Raw genomic sequence first — 13,941 nt, 5'->3', positions numbered from 1 at the left:
TTACTGACAGATGTTGTTGAAGTACTTTATATTAACTCAGCTAATCCTTACAACAACCCCATAGAGTTGTTACTATTATCTCCCATTTTTCGGATGAAGAAACTGATTAAACAGAGAGGTTAAGAGACTTGCTGAAGGTGACACAGCAAGTAAGTAGCAAAGTCAGGATTTGAACCCAAGCGGTCTGACTGCAGAAGCTGAGCTCTTAACTACTGTGCTATATGCTCTCCCAGACAGATGTGCTGTTGTGGTTGGTGATGTCCCTGGACATGAATATCACCTCTTAAAATGTACAGTGCTGTTCTGTGTGTGAGGTGTTTTTCATATACATAAGTGCTGTTGGGCTACAGAGCTTGTTCTGCTTCTTATATTTTCTCTTGATGCCTCTCCACAGTGCTGTTCGTATTTCTAGTTCACTGCTGCTGACTGCTGTGTGGTATTCTACACCGGGCGTCCACCACACTCTACTGACCCATTCTCCTCGTTTGGGGTGACTTCAACTCATCACTTCCACAAGCAGTGCTGCAAGAAACATCCTTACCTATGTCCCCTCATGAGCCTATGCTAGGGTTTCTCTTGGGGATGTCCCCAGGAGCGGATCTCTGTGTCAAAGCATACATAAATAATTTATTTCATCCAGTACTGACAGATTGCTCTCCAGAATAATGGTACAATTTCACATTCTGGCCAGCAGCACCAACATCCTCACTGACACTTGGTAATTTTGGGTTATTCTGATGAATGTGAAATAGTATTTTATTGTTTTAATTTAGTTTCTGGTTACAGGTGAAGATGAACACTTCTGTTTGTTGGCCATTTGAGTTTCCTCTGCCTATTTGTGTTTGTGTGTGTATGTGTGTGTGTGGCAGTCTTCCTTGTGTAGTCTAGCTAGTGGTCTCTTGTAGCTTTTAGATGTTGTAAATGTCTTCTCCCTGACTCTCATCTGTGCCTTTCATTGAGTGGAACGCCAATCAATTTTTGAGCTTTTGAGGTCTTGTTTAATAATCCATTCCCTACCTTTTAGTCACAAAGTTATTCTATATTGTTTCTGTTAATTTTGTAAACTTATCTTCCACATTTAGGTTTTTTATCAATTTGGATTTACCTTTGTATAAAGTAAAAGGAAGGGATCCAACTTTTTCTCCAAACAGTGAGCCCCATTCCCAGTACCATTTAATAAGTGATCTATCCTTTGCCCACTTAGATATGGTTCACTTTTATCATATCTTAAGTTCCCATGGATAAATGAGTCTATTTTTGGGGGGGTAGGGGGAAAGATTAGCCCTGAGCTAACATCCACCACCAATCCTCCTTTTGCTGAGGAAGACCGGCCCTGAGTTAACATCTGCACCCATCCTCCTCTACTTTATATGTGGACACCTGCCACAGCATGGCTTGACAAGCAGTGCGTAGGTCTGCATCTGGGATCCGAACCGGCGAACCCTGGACCACTGAAGTGGAACGTGCGAACTTAACCACTGCACCACCGGGCCGGCCCCAATAAGTCTATTTTTATTGTCCTGTTCTATTGGTCTAACTATAACTCAGTAGAATGCCTTAATGTCTGGTAGAGATATTAGCTATTCAAGGACCTCTATTCTTCTATGTTGGAGTAAGTTGTTGGGCTCATCAAAAAATTCATATTTTATTTCTGGAAAGATCTACTAGATTTATTGATAAGCAAATTCCTTGCTTCTATATGATTCTTATTTACCTCCATATCCTTTTTAACTGGCATGGTATCTCGCATATACAGTAGCTCAATAAATATTTATAGAACTGATCCATTGATAAACTGATTTATGCTCTCCTTTCGGTGACTGTCCAGGGAAACAAGTCATGTGATAATGGAGGTCACATTTGGAGCCATTGTGTCTTCTTTTGAGCAAGAGGAGAGATGAGGAGAGCAAAGATCAGGGAGTTGATCTCTTCTGTAACAGGGACAACTTGACTTCTGTTTTAATTCTTATAATTACTGAATAAGATTAGCAACTTTTGATTGAGATTAGCCTCTACATAGAGCTTTAGAAGTGATGGGGGTCAAAAGCTGGGTTCCTAAGGGAGTTTCAAAGGGAAATATGGAGCCTAAACTGAGAGATGAAAGAAGGAGAAAAAATGTCTGTTAATTCTCTTGATGAAAATAATCCATAACCAATCTATAAATCAAAATTGGGATGAGTTTATTATGAGCCAGATCTGAGGACCATGTAACCCAGGAGAGTCCTTTCAAAAAGGAATGGAGCACTCCAAAGTGGGGGTGTATGGAGAGGTTATATATTGTCAAAGAGCGTGTATCGCATATGATTGGCATGTCCCTTTTACAACAGTCACGAGACTGCCTAGCTGGCACAGTGATTCACACAGTAATTAATGAACACAGCAGGTAGCAGGTCTGTGGTCTTGAGCTGAGTGGTCGGCAGGTCAGCAGTCAATCCCTAGCCTAGGAAGAGATGCATATCCTTAAGGAAAGGGGAGGTGGGGGAAGTTACATCTTTCATTATCTTAAAGGGCATTGTTCTTGTCTTTGGAACATGGTAAATAACTTAAGCAAATATACAAAGCATGCTCAATGGCCAAGTCAGACCCTTTTGGAAAAACAAGGACAGGCCAATTTAGTTTTACACCAAATGGTTTCCTCATATACCCCAATATATTCTATTGCTTGCCATTTATTTATCAATTCATATACTCAAATTAGTGATTTGTTGAGTATTGAGTTGCAAATACCTCTGCAGAAAAGGTTTGTGCTACAGAAATGAGGAGGATGCCATCTAGCGGCAATAAATGCAGACACCACCATTTGATCTTCAGTCCTAAATAACGCTAGGCAACACTTTATAGGGCTTACAATAAGTTAGGCACTATTCCAAGAATTTTGCACATTATAGCAATAACCTCATGAGACAGAGATATTTATTACCTCAATTTTACATATGAAGAAATTAAATTGAGGCTCAGAGGAGTTAAGCAACTTGCCCAAGGTCACAGAGCTAATACTCCATTGAAATCTAGAGTATATGACTCTAGAATCGATAGGTTCAAAATTTTTGCTATTTTGCCTGAGAAGAAGAGGGAGTGGTATGCTGGAGTTGACTCCTGCCAGCTAGATAGTGTGAATGGTGTGCATCTCTTCCCAAATTCCATTCAGTGACATCATATTGGTAGTTCAAATCCCATCATGGTGGGAGTATTTACACAACAGAAATCAAAAATTCTACGCATCAGGGCTTTTTTCTTTCTTTCTCTCTTTTTTCTTTTTTCCCAGAGAGCTGGTTTGCCGACACACCCTGGGTAAGAAAGACTGAGAATTCAGAGACACAACTCTAAGCTTTCTTAGTGAAGTTGGAAAAGAGATTTAGAAAGTAATTAAAGCCTAGTTTTTGAAAAAAAAAACAGGATAAAGAGATCTTAAGACTTTTCTTTTTGATTTTTTGTATTAGAACAGAAACAGGTCGTTTATGACTAATGTAGAACCTAAAATGAACAAAGACTTATCGAAGAATAGTGTGACGTTGCTCAACTCTTTCTGAGGAAAGAAAGCAAAAGAGGTGCAGGGTATGTTGCAAAGCACATGTTAAAAATGGCCAAAGAGACAGATGAGTCAGGAAAAACAAACAGAACCATTTTTAGAGGAATCATGTAAGCTAAATACAGCAGGACCTACTTGACGATTGTTGGAATGAGCAAAGGAGAATTTGAAGAGTTAAAATTCAGAGAACTAACACGTGTACGCCAGTTTGAAGGGAATCAATCAGAAACAGAACAGCCATGGCGTTTAGGGGAAATGACGCAAAGCTGCTACAACTTCCTAAATCCTTTTGCGTGTGCACCTGCACACACACATGCACACTCACATATACACACGTAATTGGGAGAAGACCTTTATTCTTGTTGACTTTATTCAGGAAACAACCGCTTAGAGAGATATTATTACTACAAGCATAATCACCATCAACCTGCATTTATGTTACAATGTGTAAGAAGAACACACCTGAGGTTTATTCCTCACAGAATTTATGGGAGGAAAGATATGTTTGGAGTTCTAGCCCGTGTGTCCTCCCCCACTTTTTTGGGAAATGCCTCCATCGTCCCTTAGGCAGGAATAGATGCAAAAATTTTATCGTCTGATCCCCTAGCTATAATTCTTTAGAGCAGAGGTCAACCCCTAACTCAAGCTGTGCTAGATTATCCCCTGGGAATTTGAACTAAAAGTCACAGAAAACATAGTATTCAATACGGGGCTATAAGTTCGTTTAGATTTGGAGCCATGGCAATATCAAACTACAGGCAAGCTGGAATTATAAGGGGTAAGGAATCTCCTTCCAGTGGAAGGTGATGAAGAGAGGAGCCTGGAACAGATGTGCAGAGAGACATAGAAGTATGAGCTGTTTAGTGACAGCTGGATAGAGAGGGAGAGAGGAGTGGGGAGGAGGGAAGGGAAATTCCCTGCTGGTTTTCTAGTTGTCATGAAGTCCAGCCATATTTCCTAAAAATGCCTGAATGGGGTTCCATGAGAGCCCCTGAATCATTTTAATAATTCCACATTTTACTTTAGCCTCTTTGAGTTGATTTCTATCTCGTGCATCCAAATGATCCATAACTAAGAAATCATCAAAGTTGAATTAGGGGAAAATATAGAGATCTTTACCAGAATGATGTATATTTTGGTGTACTTCAGATATTGTGTGTTTCAGAGGTGTATATTGGCACCTAGTCAGTCTTACCAGGAACTAAAACTTTAGCTTGAATCAGAAGAACCCACAAAATCTTTTGGGCTAAAGCTACCAGAAATATTTGAAACATAATCATCCTCCTCAAAAGCCTTCAATAGACAGTACTAGCAAAATGTTGATGGTTGTTGAGGCTGAGATACATAGGGGATCATTGTACTATTTTCTCTACTTTTGTGTTATGTTTGAAATTTTCCATAATTAAAATTTAAAAAGGGAACCAGGCCATTAGGTCCTTTAAATGATTATATTCAGTAGAGTGAATAAAATAAAGCATCAAGATCTGTCAGAAAAGATAGACTTGAGATGCAGCGTGGAGGGCTTTGCATGCCCATCTGAAGGTCTCCGGGTAACGGAAGCTATTGGGGGATTTTAAGCAGGTCATGTGTGTGTACGTATGTGTATATGTATGTGAAGTTCAAGTGTGTGTATGTCTGCTCATACAGGAATGGAACTAGAGTGAATATTATGGCTCTGGATGAAAGTAATACTTGAAATATGAATGTAGCCTTAGTTATGTGGGTGGTGCTGGGGTGACCAGCTCTTCCGGTTTGCCCAGGACCCAGGGTTTTTCTGAGATGCGGAACTTTCAGTTTTAAAACCTGGATGGTTGGTCACCTTAGCGATGGCAACAGATACAGTGTACAAATTGCGAGTAAGTTATATGTTTGAAGGGGTCTTGATGGATAAGGAAACAAGAGAAAAACTAGGCAGCTGAACAGATACAGAAGCCAAAGGTGGAGAGAAAGGAGGGGGTAGTCAACATCGCCCCATGCCCCGGGGGACCAGAGAGGATGGAGATTCAGGCCATAGGTCTGACTTTTGAGAATGATTTCTTCAGATTGGGACTTGCCAGACATCTTCTTCAGTTATGTACGTAGCCTTGGAAACAAAGACTTCTGCCATCAGGTACAAGTAATATAAGCAGGGCCAAACATGTAAATCATACTTTTAGATATTAGAATACGGATGCATGAATTAATTAGTTAAATAATTCATGAGAAGGTAAATTGCAAAGACAAAGGCATTTTCATCATTTAGCAAGTTGATTTAGTCACAAGAAGGTTAAAGCAATCTGTTTCAATATTTGGAGATATTTAATTTTTATTATATTAAAATAAATCTCTCTCTTCCCCAGAAAGAAGTAAAGTTGAAGAAATCGTAGTCAAAAGTATAAATATAAACATATAGCTAATATAGTGTACTCCACAGCACGTAATTTCACCCTACTTGCTCATCTTACTAATCTTAATTAATTGATCTATGTGGTCCACTTGGCCTTTGTTATGCTGCACTGTGAATGAGGTCCTGGGCCAGGGGTTTTGGGGAATAGAAGGATGAGTTAGAGTCTTCTGCTGTGATAGTGGGTGCTTTTCTTTTGTCAGAAGGCTGCATCAGACAGTGTGGAGAGCAGATCCTGGGCTGTATATTCTCTGTTTGCAGCTTGGATAATGGGGTTTACTCACCAAGGTTGTCTGGGTGCTGACTCACTGGAGCGTTGCTCTGTCCTCTCAGATACAGCTCAACCAGAGACCCACAAAGTCACGTAGCCTTTCCTTTCTTGTACCTCAGTCACTTTATGGCCAGAGCTTACCTTTGACTTTATTTATTCCCTATTGCTATCTCCACCCATCTCCCTGCTCAAGTGGGGTGGGGCATCTGGATGGGTCTGCTGTGAGAGAGGGAATTGGGGCAGCGGGGCAGGAAGTAAGGGGTAGAGGTAGGAGGTAAGCCATGGTTCCTCCTATCTCTAACTTCATTGTAGGATACAAAATCCAGTTTCTCTCAACCATGCTCCCATAGAATCCTCCTGGCAGATACACCATTGTTCCTGGGGGAGACTGGTCGTGGCTGTGAGGAAATGGTGGAGAGTGGCTGCAGGGCCCTGTATAGACACAACCTCCAAAGGGCTGGTCTGAGTTTTCCAAGACATTTTTCTCCAAGTCGAGTTGCTACCCTCTCCCTGCTAAGCATATCTATCACTCCTGGTCCCAGCTGCACTCAGGGCCACCAGCCATAATTTATTATCCAGCATCTGGTTTGAATAAGCCACAGATTTATTTGCAGTCTCTGAGGGCTCTAGGCAGGAGATGCAAACAGCTGCTTTCCCTAGGGAGGGCTGGATGTAATGGGACCCTTTTCTCTTTTGCATGCTCAGGCTCTGATAGGGATCTCTAAGGATGCTCAGTGGAACAATTCTTCTGGCCCTAATCTTTCCTGATTGGTCCAGTGGATACTGAGAGAAAAGGGTTCTGTCCTAAGTTCCCCTCTCTCTGCCTCAGAAGGAAATAAAACAGAAAGATTAGGATTTAAATTTTTTTGGAGAGAAGTTTTAATTGTGAATATTTGAGGTTTGAGGTACATCTCTGACCACAGAGTACATAGACCTCCACTGAAGTATTTTCCACATTGTAATTTAATGAGTTGTTCTTTCCCAGCCTTTGAGCTCTTGGAGCACGAAATTTTTCTCGAGTTAACGTTTGCGTTCTCAGCATCTAGTTCAGTGCATAGCCAACAGCCTCAGTACACTTTTGCTGAATGAACAAACACACTCATCTTTGTGTAGTGGTTTATTGTTTATTATGCACATATATATTATTTCCTTTGAACCTCAGAACAACCCTGTGAAGTGGATATGATGATCATCTCTGTTTTCCAGATGGAGAAACTGAGGCTACGAGAGGTTTAGTGACTTTCCAAAGATCACCCAGAGTGCGGACTCAAATCTAGATCTTTGACAACAAAGTCTAGGTTCTTCTCATGTGCTACAGTGACTCTAGGCATTTCCCATCATCGTGTAATAAACCAGCCAGTTACTTAGCCATCTGAAAAGAATACGAAAATAGAAACATCACCCCACTGGATCAGATCTGTGAAGAGAGCCGCAGCTTCGTGTCCAGTCTGACAGCGGGAGTTTGTGGGAGCGTGATCATTTCAGAGCTAGAAACTTCACCTTCAAAACCTTCCCAAGGACCCTGTAGGAACCTCGTTACCAATTTTTACTCCTTGTTGTCTACTGAATAGCTTCAGGTGGTATCTTTTAAAGCTTCAGATAAAAATACATTTAGGGCCCTGTGTCAGTCCTTAACAGCATCGTGGTGGTGAGAGAGAGGGGACTAAGGCATCAGTTGTTTTTTACTAAGAACTAAAGGACTGTGTTTTAGGGATTGCAAATGGGTAGATGAAAGCTGGAGAAATTGAAAGTGGCAAAATTATTCAAGAAGTTGCAATGTTCAAACAAGGCAAAAATTGTCATGATAAGTGTCTCTGGTTTACAGTGAAGGTAACTGGAGTTTGGTGGCGGGTTTCAGTGCCTCTGCGGGCTGGAGAAAGTACCCAGTGCAGGGTCAGCAAACTGCGGCTTGGGGGTCAGATCCGAGCTACCGCCTGTTTTTGTAGAGCCCATGAGTTAAGAATGCTTTTCGAATGTTTAAATGGTTGAAAAATAAATCAAAAGAATATTTTATGACATGTGAAAGTTATATGAAGTTCACATTTCAGTGTCCATAAATAAAATTTTGTTGGAACACAACCACGTCCATTCATTTACATGTTGTCTCTGGTGGCTTTTGTGCTACAACAGAAGAGTTGAGTACCTGTGACAAGGACTACACGCGACCCACAAAGCTTAAAATATTTACTCTGTGGCCCTTGACAGAAAGTTTGTTGACCTCTGACCTACTGCCCTGCTTTGTTCAAAATAGGCACTTGAATAATCTCCAGGGGGTTAAACCCTAGCATACTAGATGTCTTTCTGACGTTGCTAGAAGAGGGTACAGGAGTTGAATACTTCAGGGCACCCCCTACTCACACCCCTCCCTCCCTAAGATGATTGAGCGGCTATGGATTGAGCCATGTTCTGCCCTCTAGTCTACAGTGGGGGCCCAGCTCGCTGCATCCGGCGCAGTCTGGGCTGAGGCCTTTTCACATCTGGCCTGCTTTGAATATCCTCATTCTAGACACCCTGCCTCTCAGCCTCACATCCCTTACCTTTAGAATATTAACAGCTAACATTTACTGAGAGCTGACTCTGGGTCAGATAGTGTGTTTTGTCTCACTCATTTCTTAGGATGAGATAGATAATCCTAGAAGGAAGGTATTATTATTACTATTGTCATTCCCATTTTACAGATACAGAAACTGAAGTTCAGAGAGATGCAATAACATGCCTATGTCACACATGAGTAAGTAGCAGAGCCAGGACCCACACTTAAATCATCTTGACTCCAGAGACTGCATGGCAGGAGGGAGGAGGTAAGGTGGGGCAGGTGGGCACAGCTACCTGAGATGAGATTTTTCCCTTAACATCCACCTCGGAATTCTTTCCTTGGATCCCATCTTGCTGCTGCTGCCACAGTCAAACCAAACCAGACCCAGGGGATTGTTGATTCTTTTTCTTTTTGGACTGTCTTCAAAACCCCTTTTCTCTTATGTTCTCCTGACACAACTGAGAAAGGGCAGAACATTCAAAAGACACTTGACTAAAGACATAAGGAAAACCAAATGAGAGACAAAACAGAAACTTAAAACAAATCCACTTTTCCCCCAGCGAGGCTGGTTGATAGGCTAACTTCGCAGACACAGAGCTCCTTTGCCGTACCGCACCCTGAACTGTGAAGGGTCCCACCCAGAAATGGTCCTCTGGAGAGCTCTTGGGAGACTTTCTGTTTTGTTGCTTGCAGGGATAATCCCCAAAGGCTCAGGCAGGAGCTATAAATTGAGTGCTTCTCCCAACTGGGACTGGCCAAGTTTGTCTTCAGCACTCAACACCTTCACACCTTCCGCGTCCTGCTTCCTTCTGCCCTGGCCTTCCACTCCCCCCCTCCCCACCCCCCACCAACCGCTTGTGCTGTCTGCTGCTGCTTTGTGCCCAGGCCTGCCCCTCCAGGCCATGTCCCGGGCTCCAAAATGTTTCCATCCTCCTGCTACCAACAGAAACTTCTAACTGCATAACATGGTACCTCCTCCCAGAGGACACGGAGATGAGCATCTCCCTCCAACTTTCACCTCTCCCATATTAGAGTCTGCGTCAACTCCTAGAAAGCTCCCTCAGACTTCACACATTGAGGACTGGCTCCCAGCTTGTTTATCCTCCCTCCTTCTCCTACAAACCAATCTTTCTGAGTAGGTAAGAAATTTCCATTCCTCCCACCTCTCCTCTAAGGATCCCATTTCTCTCCAGAGGGAAGTAGGAAACAGCAGTGGGATGGGAGGGCTCCCTCTCACTCGATGTCTCTTCCTTCCCTTCCTGCCATGATTGCTTCTGATGTCTGTGCTTGGTTTCTGCTCCCCTCCCCCAACTCAAAACTCCTTGCTGGTTGATTGAACTTGTAGTTTCTTTTCCCTCATTCAACAGCTGTTTCTGTCCTAGGAGCCCAAAGTAAAGAACTCCTGAGAGAATAATAAAAGAAAATTCTTACAGACCAAGCTCAAAGCAAAACAGGGACCACGGCTGAATATAGCAGACAAGGAGGTAGTTGGAAGGGAAGATCATGCTGGACTGTGGGATAATCTGGTTCCCCTCAAATCCCAGCCCTTAGATTGGCCCTGGCTGCTAGTCTAGTATTCCTTTGTAAGGACTTGACCAGCTTTGAGACACCTGCCCTGAACTGGGCCTTCCAGACTGGAGTCCCTTGGCAACCAAAATCACCTTAGCTGCTCCACATAGAGGGTGAGTGTCCAGTGTGACTTTGTAGGTAAAGGAATCCTTCACACCATAACTTTCAGTCTCTCTCAGGGACAGGGGTGTCACATAGAGTTTGCAAAATGGATTCTTTAGGACTTCTGATTTCTGTCTAGAGACAACCAGTTTGAAGACAAGGTATTCTGGCCCATTCTGGAAGTTTAGGTGGGTTTCAAAGCAAGAAACAAAAAGGAAGGAAGGGAGAGCGGGAAGGAGGAAGGGAGAGCTGGAGAGAACTTTGTCTGGTTGAAGGTAGGGCAGCGTACATTATTGATAAGCGTGTCCTCATCCTTGTTAGCTTTCTGCTGTCTTCGGCTCTTGCAAACAATGAGATAATATTTCTTTGTAATAAGCACAGAGAGGGTTTATCCAGTTATCTTGGCATGGTTCACATTAATGAAATGATGACTTTAAATCAATTGTCTGTTTTTATTTGTGACGTATTAGAGTACGCTCAGTGAGTGTGTTTGCATATATTATTTGGAAAAAAATGTGTTTCTCTATTCTTTAGGAATTAGAATGAAACCTCAAAATCTAATTTATCTTACTTTAACAACTATATCAACCTTAAATATTCATATGAATAAATATCTTTTAGGAAAACTATCAAAGTAGGGTGTTTTCATAAACATTTTCCTTTCTGGTTAAATAAGCCCCAAGCTGTCTGAACTATAAAGGGATGTCTGTGGGTGAGTGTGTGTGCACATGTGTGTGATTTTTCGCAGTTTATGGATGTAAGGGACTCTCTCTGAAATATGTGCTCAAGAGCTAGGAGCTCAGAGTTTAGTCTGTGCTGCTGATCTTACATTTTCGTTTGGGAGCTCCTTAAGCTTGGTATGATCAGTATCATTCTTTTCATATTTTCCTCAGTAATTTTGATTTTAAAAATACCAAATACAAGGAAACCTCAAATTCCTAACTTTCCAGTTCCAAGGTATCTGGGGGGTGGGGTCTCCTATTTGGTGAACAGCCCTTTGAGGCAGTGCTGACAGTATCATTCTGAAGAGTGACAATGAAGTGACAATGTTTCCTTCTTCTCAAAGAGCCACTCCAAAGTAGGCTGCCCTTGAGGTGACCCAAAACGGGTATAGCCAGAGGCACAGGTGCCACTTGCATTGTCACAGAGTCAGGAGAAAAACAAAATAGATGATCCTTTACTCTGGCCTCTTTCTATCCTTTCTGCTTCTGGCACAGGTCACTTTTTTTCCTTCATTCTTCCCTTCCTCTCTTCTCACTTTCTCCACTCTCATTTGGAAAAATAAAGCATCAATCGACCATCCGCTTATCCACCTGCCACCCTGTATTTCATCTTTATCTCCAAACAACCTCCCGAAATTATTGGCCTTTACAAACTCCCTCACTGTCTTCATTACCTTCCCTGGAAACTCCTGTAATCTGAATGCCACCCCATCACTCCACTAATAGGGCACGTGGCCTCCATTTAGTCAAGCCCATAGCCTTTTTCTTCACTTTTCATTTTCCTGAAACCTCTGCAACACTTGGTAATTTTGGTGAGCCTTTCTGTCCTGAATCCCTTTCCTCTGTAGGATTCATCACTAGCCCTCTTTTTTCTTAACTGTGGGATAGTAGGGTGCCTTAAGAAGGGTGTGTATAAATATCGAGTATCAAATCACTATGATGTACACCTGAAGCTAATGAGGATATTGTATGTCAACTATTCTTCAATTAAAAAATAAATAAAATAATTTAAAAACTTGTCATATTACCTAAAAGCCAAAAGAAAAAACAAAGTGACCATATAATTTTTCATCCAGACCAAGATATCCTTGAGAATTAAAGGTTGCTCAGTGACAATAGGAACAAACAGAGATCATCCTAGGCAAACGGAGATGTCCAGTCACCCTCTCCTTTAGGCTCCGGGGAGGACAAAGTGGAGAGGAGCTCAGGGTAGGATATGAATGAGCATAGATCAAGGAGCTTTCATCAATCTGTCTTAGAGTTGCTTAGCTACTTCTGCCTAAGATCTCAAGTTAAAAATTCAGCTTCACATTCATGAAAGGATCCAGTTACCTGAGGAGAAGTGTCAGAGCAAGATTAGGGGAGAAAAGATGGGTGAGGAGAGAAGTCTAGGGAGGAAAAGGCAGAGCTGGCTGGACCTGTAGTACTCTGTGGGTTCCTTATAGAGTCTGCCCTTATAGGTAAAGATGAACTCAGTTCTGAAACCTCTTCCAGGCCCTTCTCAGCCCAGGATTTCCCAAGATCAGTAGCACTGAGTGGCCAGCTGGGTAGGCAGCCATGATGATTTTGCACAAAATATTCCAGGAACTGTCGGCATTAAAGATGTTGGACATAGAAAGAAATAGAGCAACTGCATTGAAAGTGTAGAGAATGAGAAAGTAGCTGATAGCTTTGATGGCCCCCATGTGAGCTTCCATGCTGGGGTCCCTGAAGCCAGTGGCATTGCTTTCCATGTGTAGGGTGTGTCTCTTGAGAGAGATGATCAGCAGGGTGGCTGCAAGGATGAACATGATCAGAGGAATGAGGATCCCCAGATAATAAAGAAGAATCAGATTGAAGACATTGGTCTCAGTGAAGTATTTTTTCTCAGTGGAGTTGGAGGAGGGGATAGGAATGGAACTATTCACATACACAGTGAAGATATCTTTAAAGAAGGGAAAGCTGAAGCATAAAGAGATGAGGAGTGACAGCCTTAGAAGCCAAGGCATCAGCACCATGATTTTCCTCTTCATCATGGAGAACAAAGGATGAGTAAAGCTTGCAATTCTAAGACAATAGAAGACATTGAGCCAGGCAGCAAGCCAGAGGTTGGAATAGTTCAGAAACATGATGATGACTTTGAAAAGTTTATACACTGTGTTTTGGGTATAAATGACCCGCAATAGTAGACTGTAAGTATTCTCCAGCATCATCCAGATCTGTAGCAAGAGCCTGGAAAAGCTCAGCATCAAAAGGATGCGGTCACCAATGGGTAGTCTTTTGCCTCTGGCCCACTCCGCCCCGTAGATAGCTGTGATGAAGCCATTCCCAACGATGCCAATGGTGCACTCTATTCCGGAGACCAGCAAGGTAAAGATGATTTTAAACCTGGACGTGTCTTTATCCATGGCATCTGTGTTCACTGTCGCCATTCTCTTTGGTCCTGACTTTCAGGTGTCCACGCCAAGAAATGTTAGTATATGCTCTGCAATCTTCTGACCCTCACTCAATGTTATTATAATTCCCCCCCTCACCCCCAGTTAATGGTTATTTCCAATTTGTCTTCATTTGCTTGTCACATGACTACAAGTTAGAGGCTTGAAATACAAATGATGAGAGGATCTGGTTACTGGCTGTCTCTATTTTTCATACTCATTTGTCTTGGGCCTTCACAAGCCCATTGGAAAAAATGTGAGACAGCCTCCTATCCCAGCACCTTCTTACCATATTTACTTTAAGTCCACATTCACCTGACAGAGCAAGAATCCCAGGCTAGGGATCTTACCTCCCTCGAGTCCTACAGTCTCACAAGACCTGTTATCTGCTAAATTATCTGTAAAAATGCATACA

The 13,941-nt window shown here is 42.3% G+C and overlaps 1 protein-coding gene across 1 annotated transcript; it reads right to left on the bottom strand.

Annotated features, from left to right (window-relative positions):
* Positions 1 to 12,584: 12,584 nt before the first annotated feature.
* TAS2R40 (taste 2 receptor member 40) lies at positions 12,585 to 13,523 on the bottom strand. The gene has a single exon (XM_008537947.2). The coding sequence runs from the start codon at positions 13,521 to 13,523 to the stop codon at positions 12,585 to 12,587; it is 939 nt and encodes a 312-aa protein (XP_008536169.2).
* Positions 13,524 to 13,941: the final 418 nt, after the last annotated feature.

The sequence above is a fragment of the Equus przewalskii genome, chromosome 4 (assembly GCF_037783145.1).
Source record: "Equus przewalskii isolate Varuska chromosome 4, EquPr2, whole genome shotgun sequence".
NCBI lineage: Eukaryota > Metazoa > Chordata > Mammalia > Perissodactyla > Equidae > Equus > Equus przewalskii.
Note: the sequence above shows the minus strand (reverse complement) of the source record. Positions and strands in the feature narration are given on the sequence as shown.

What these genes read in the sequence shown, in the direction of transcription:
- TAS2R40 (XM_008537947.2), bottom strand. Translation starts at nt 13,523, where the DNA reads ATGGCGACAGTGAACACAGATGCCATGGATAAAGACACGTCCAGGTTT.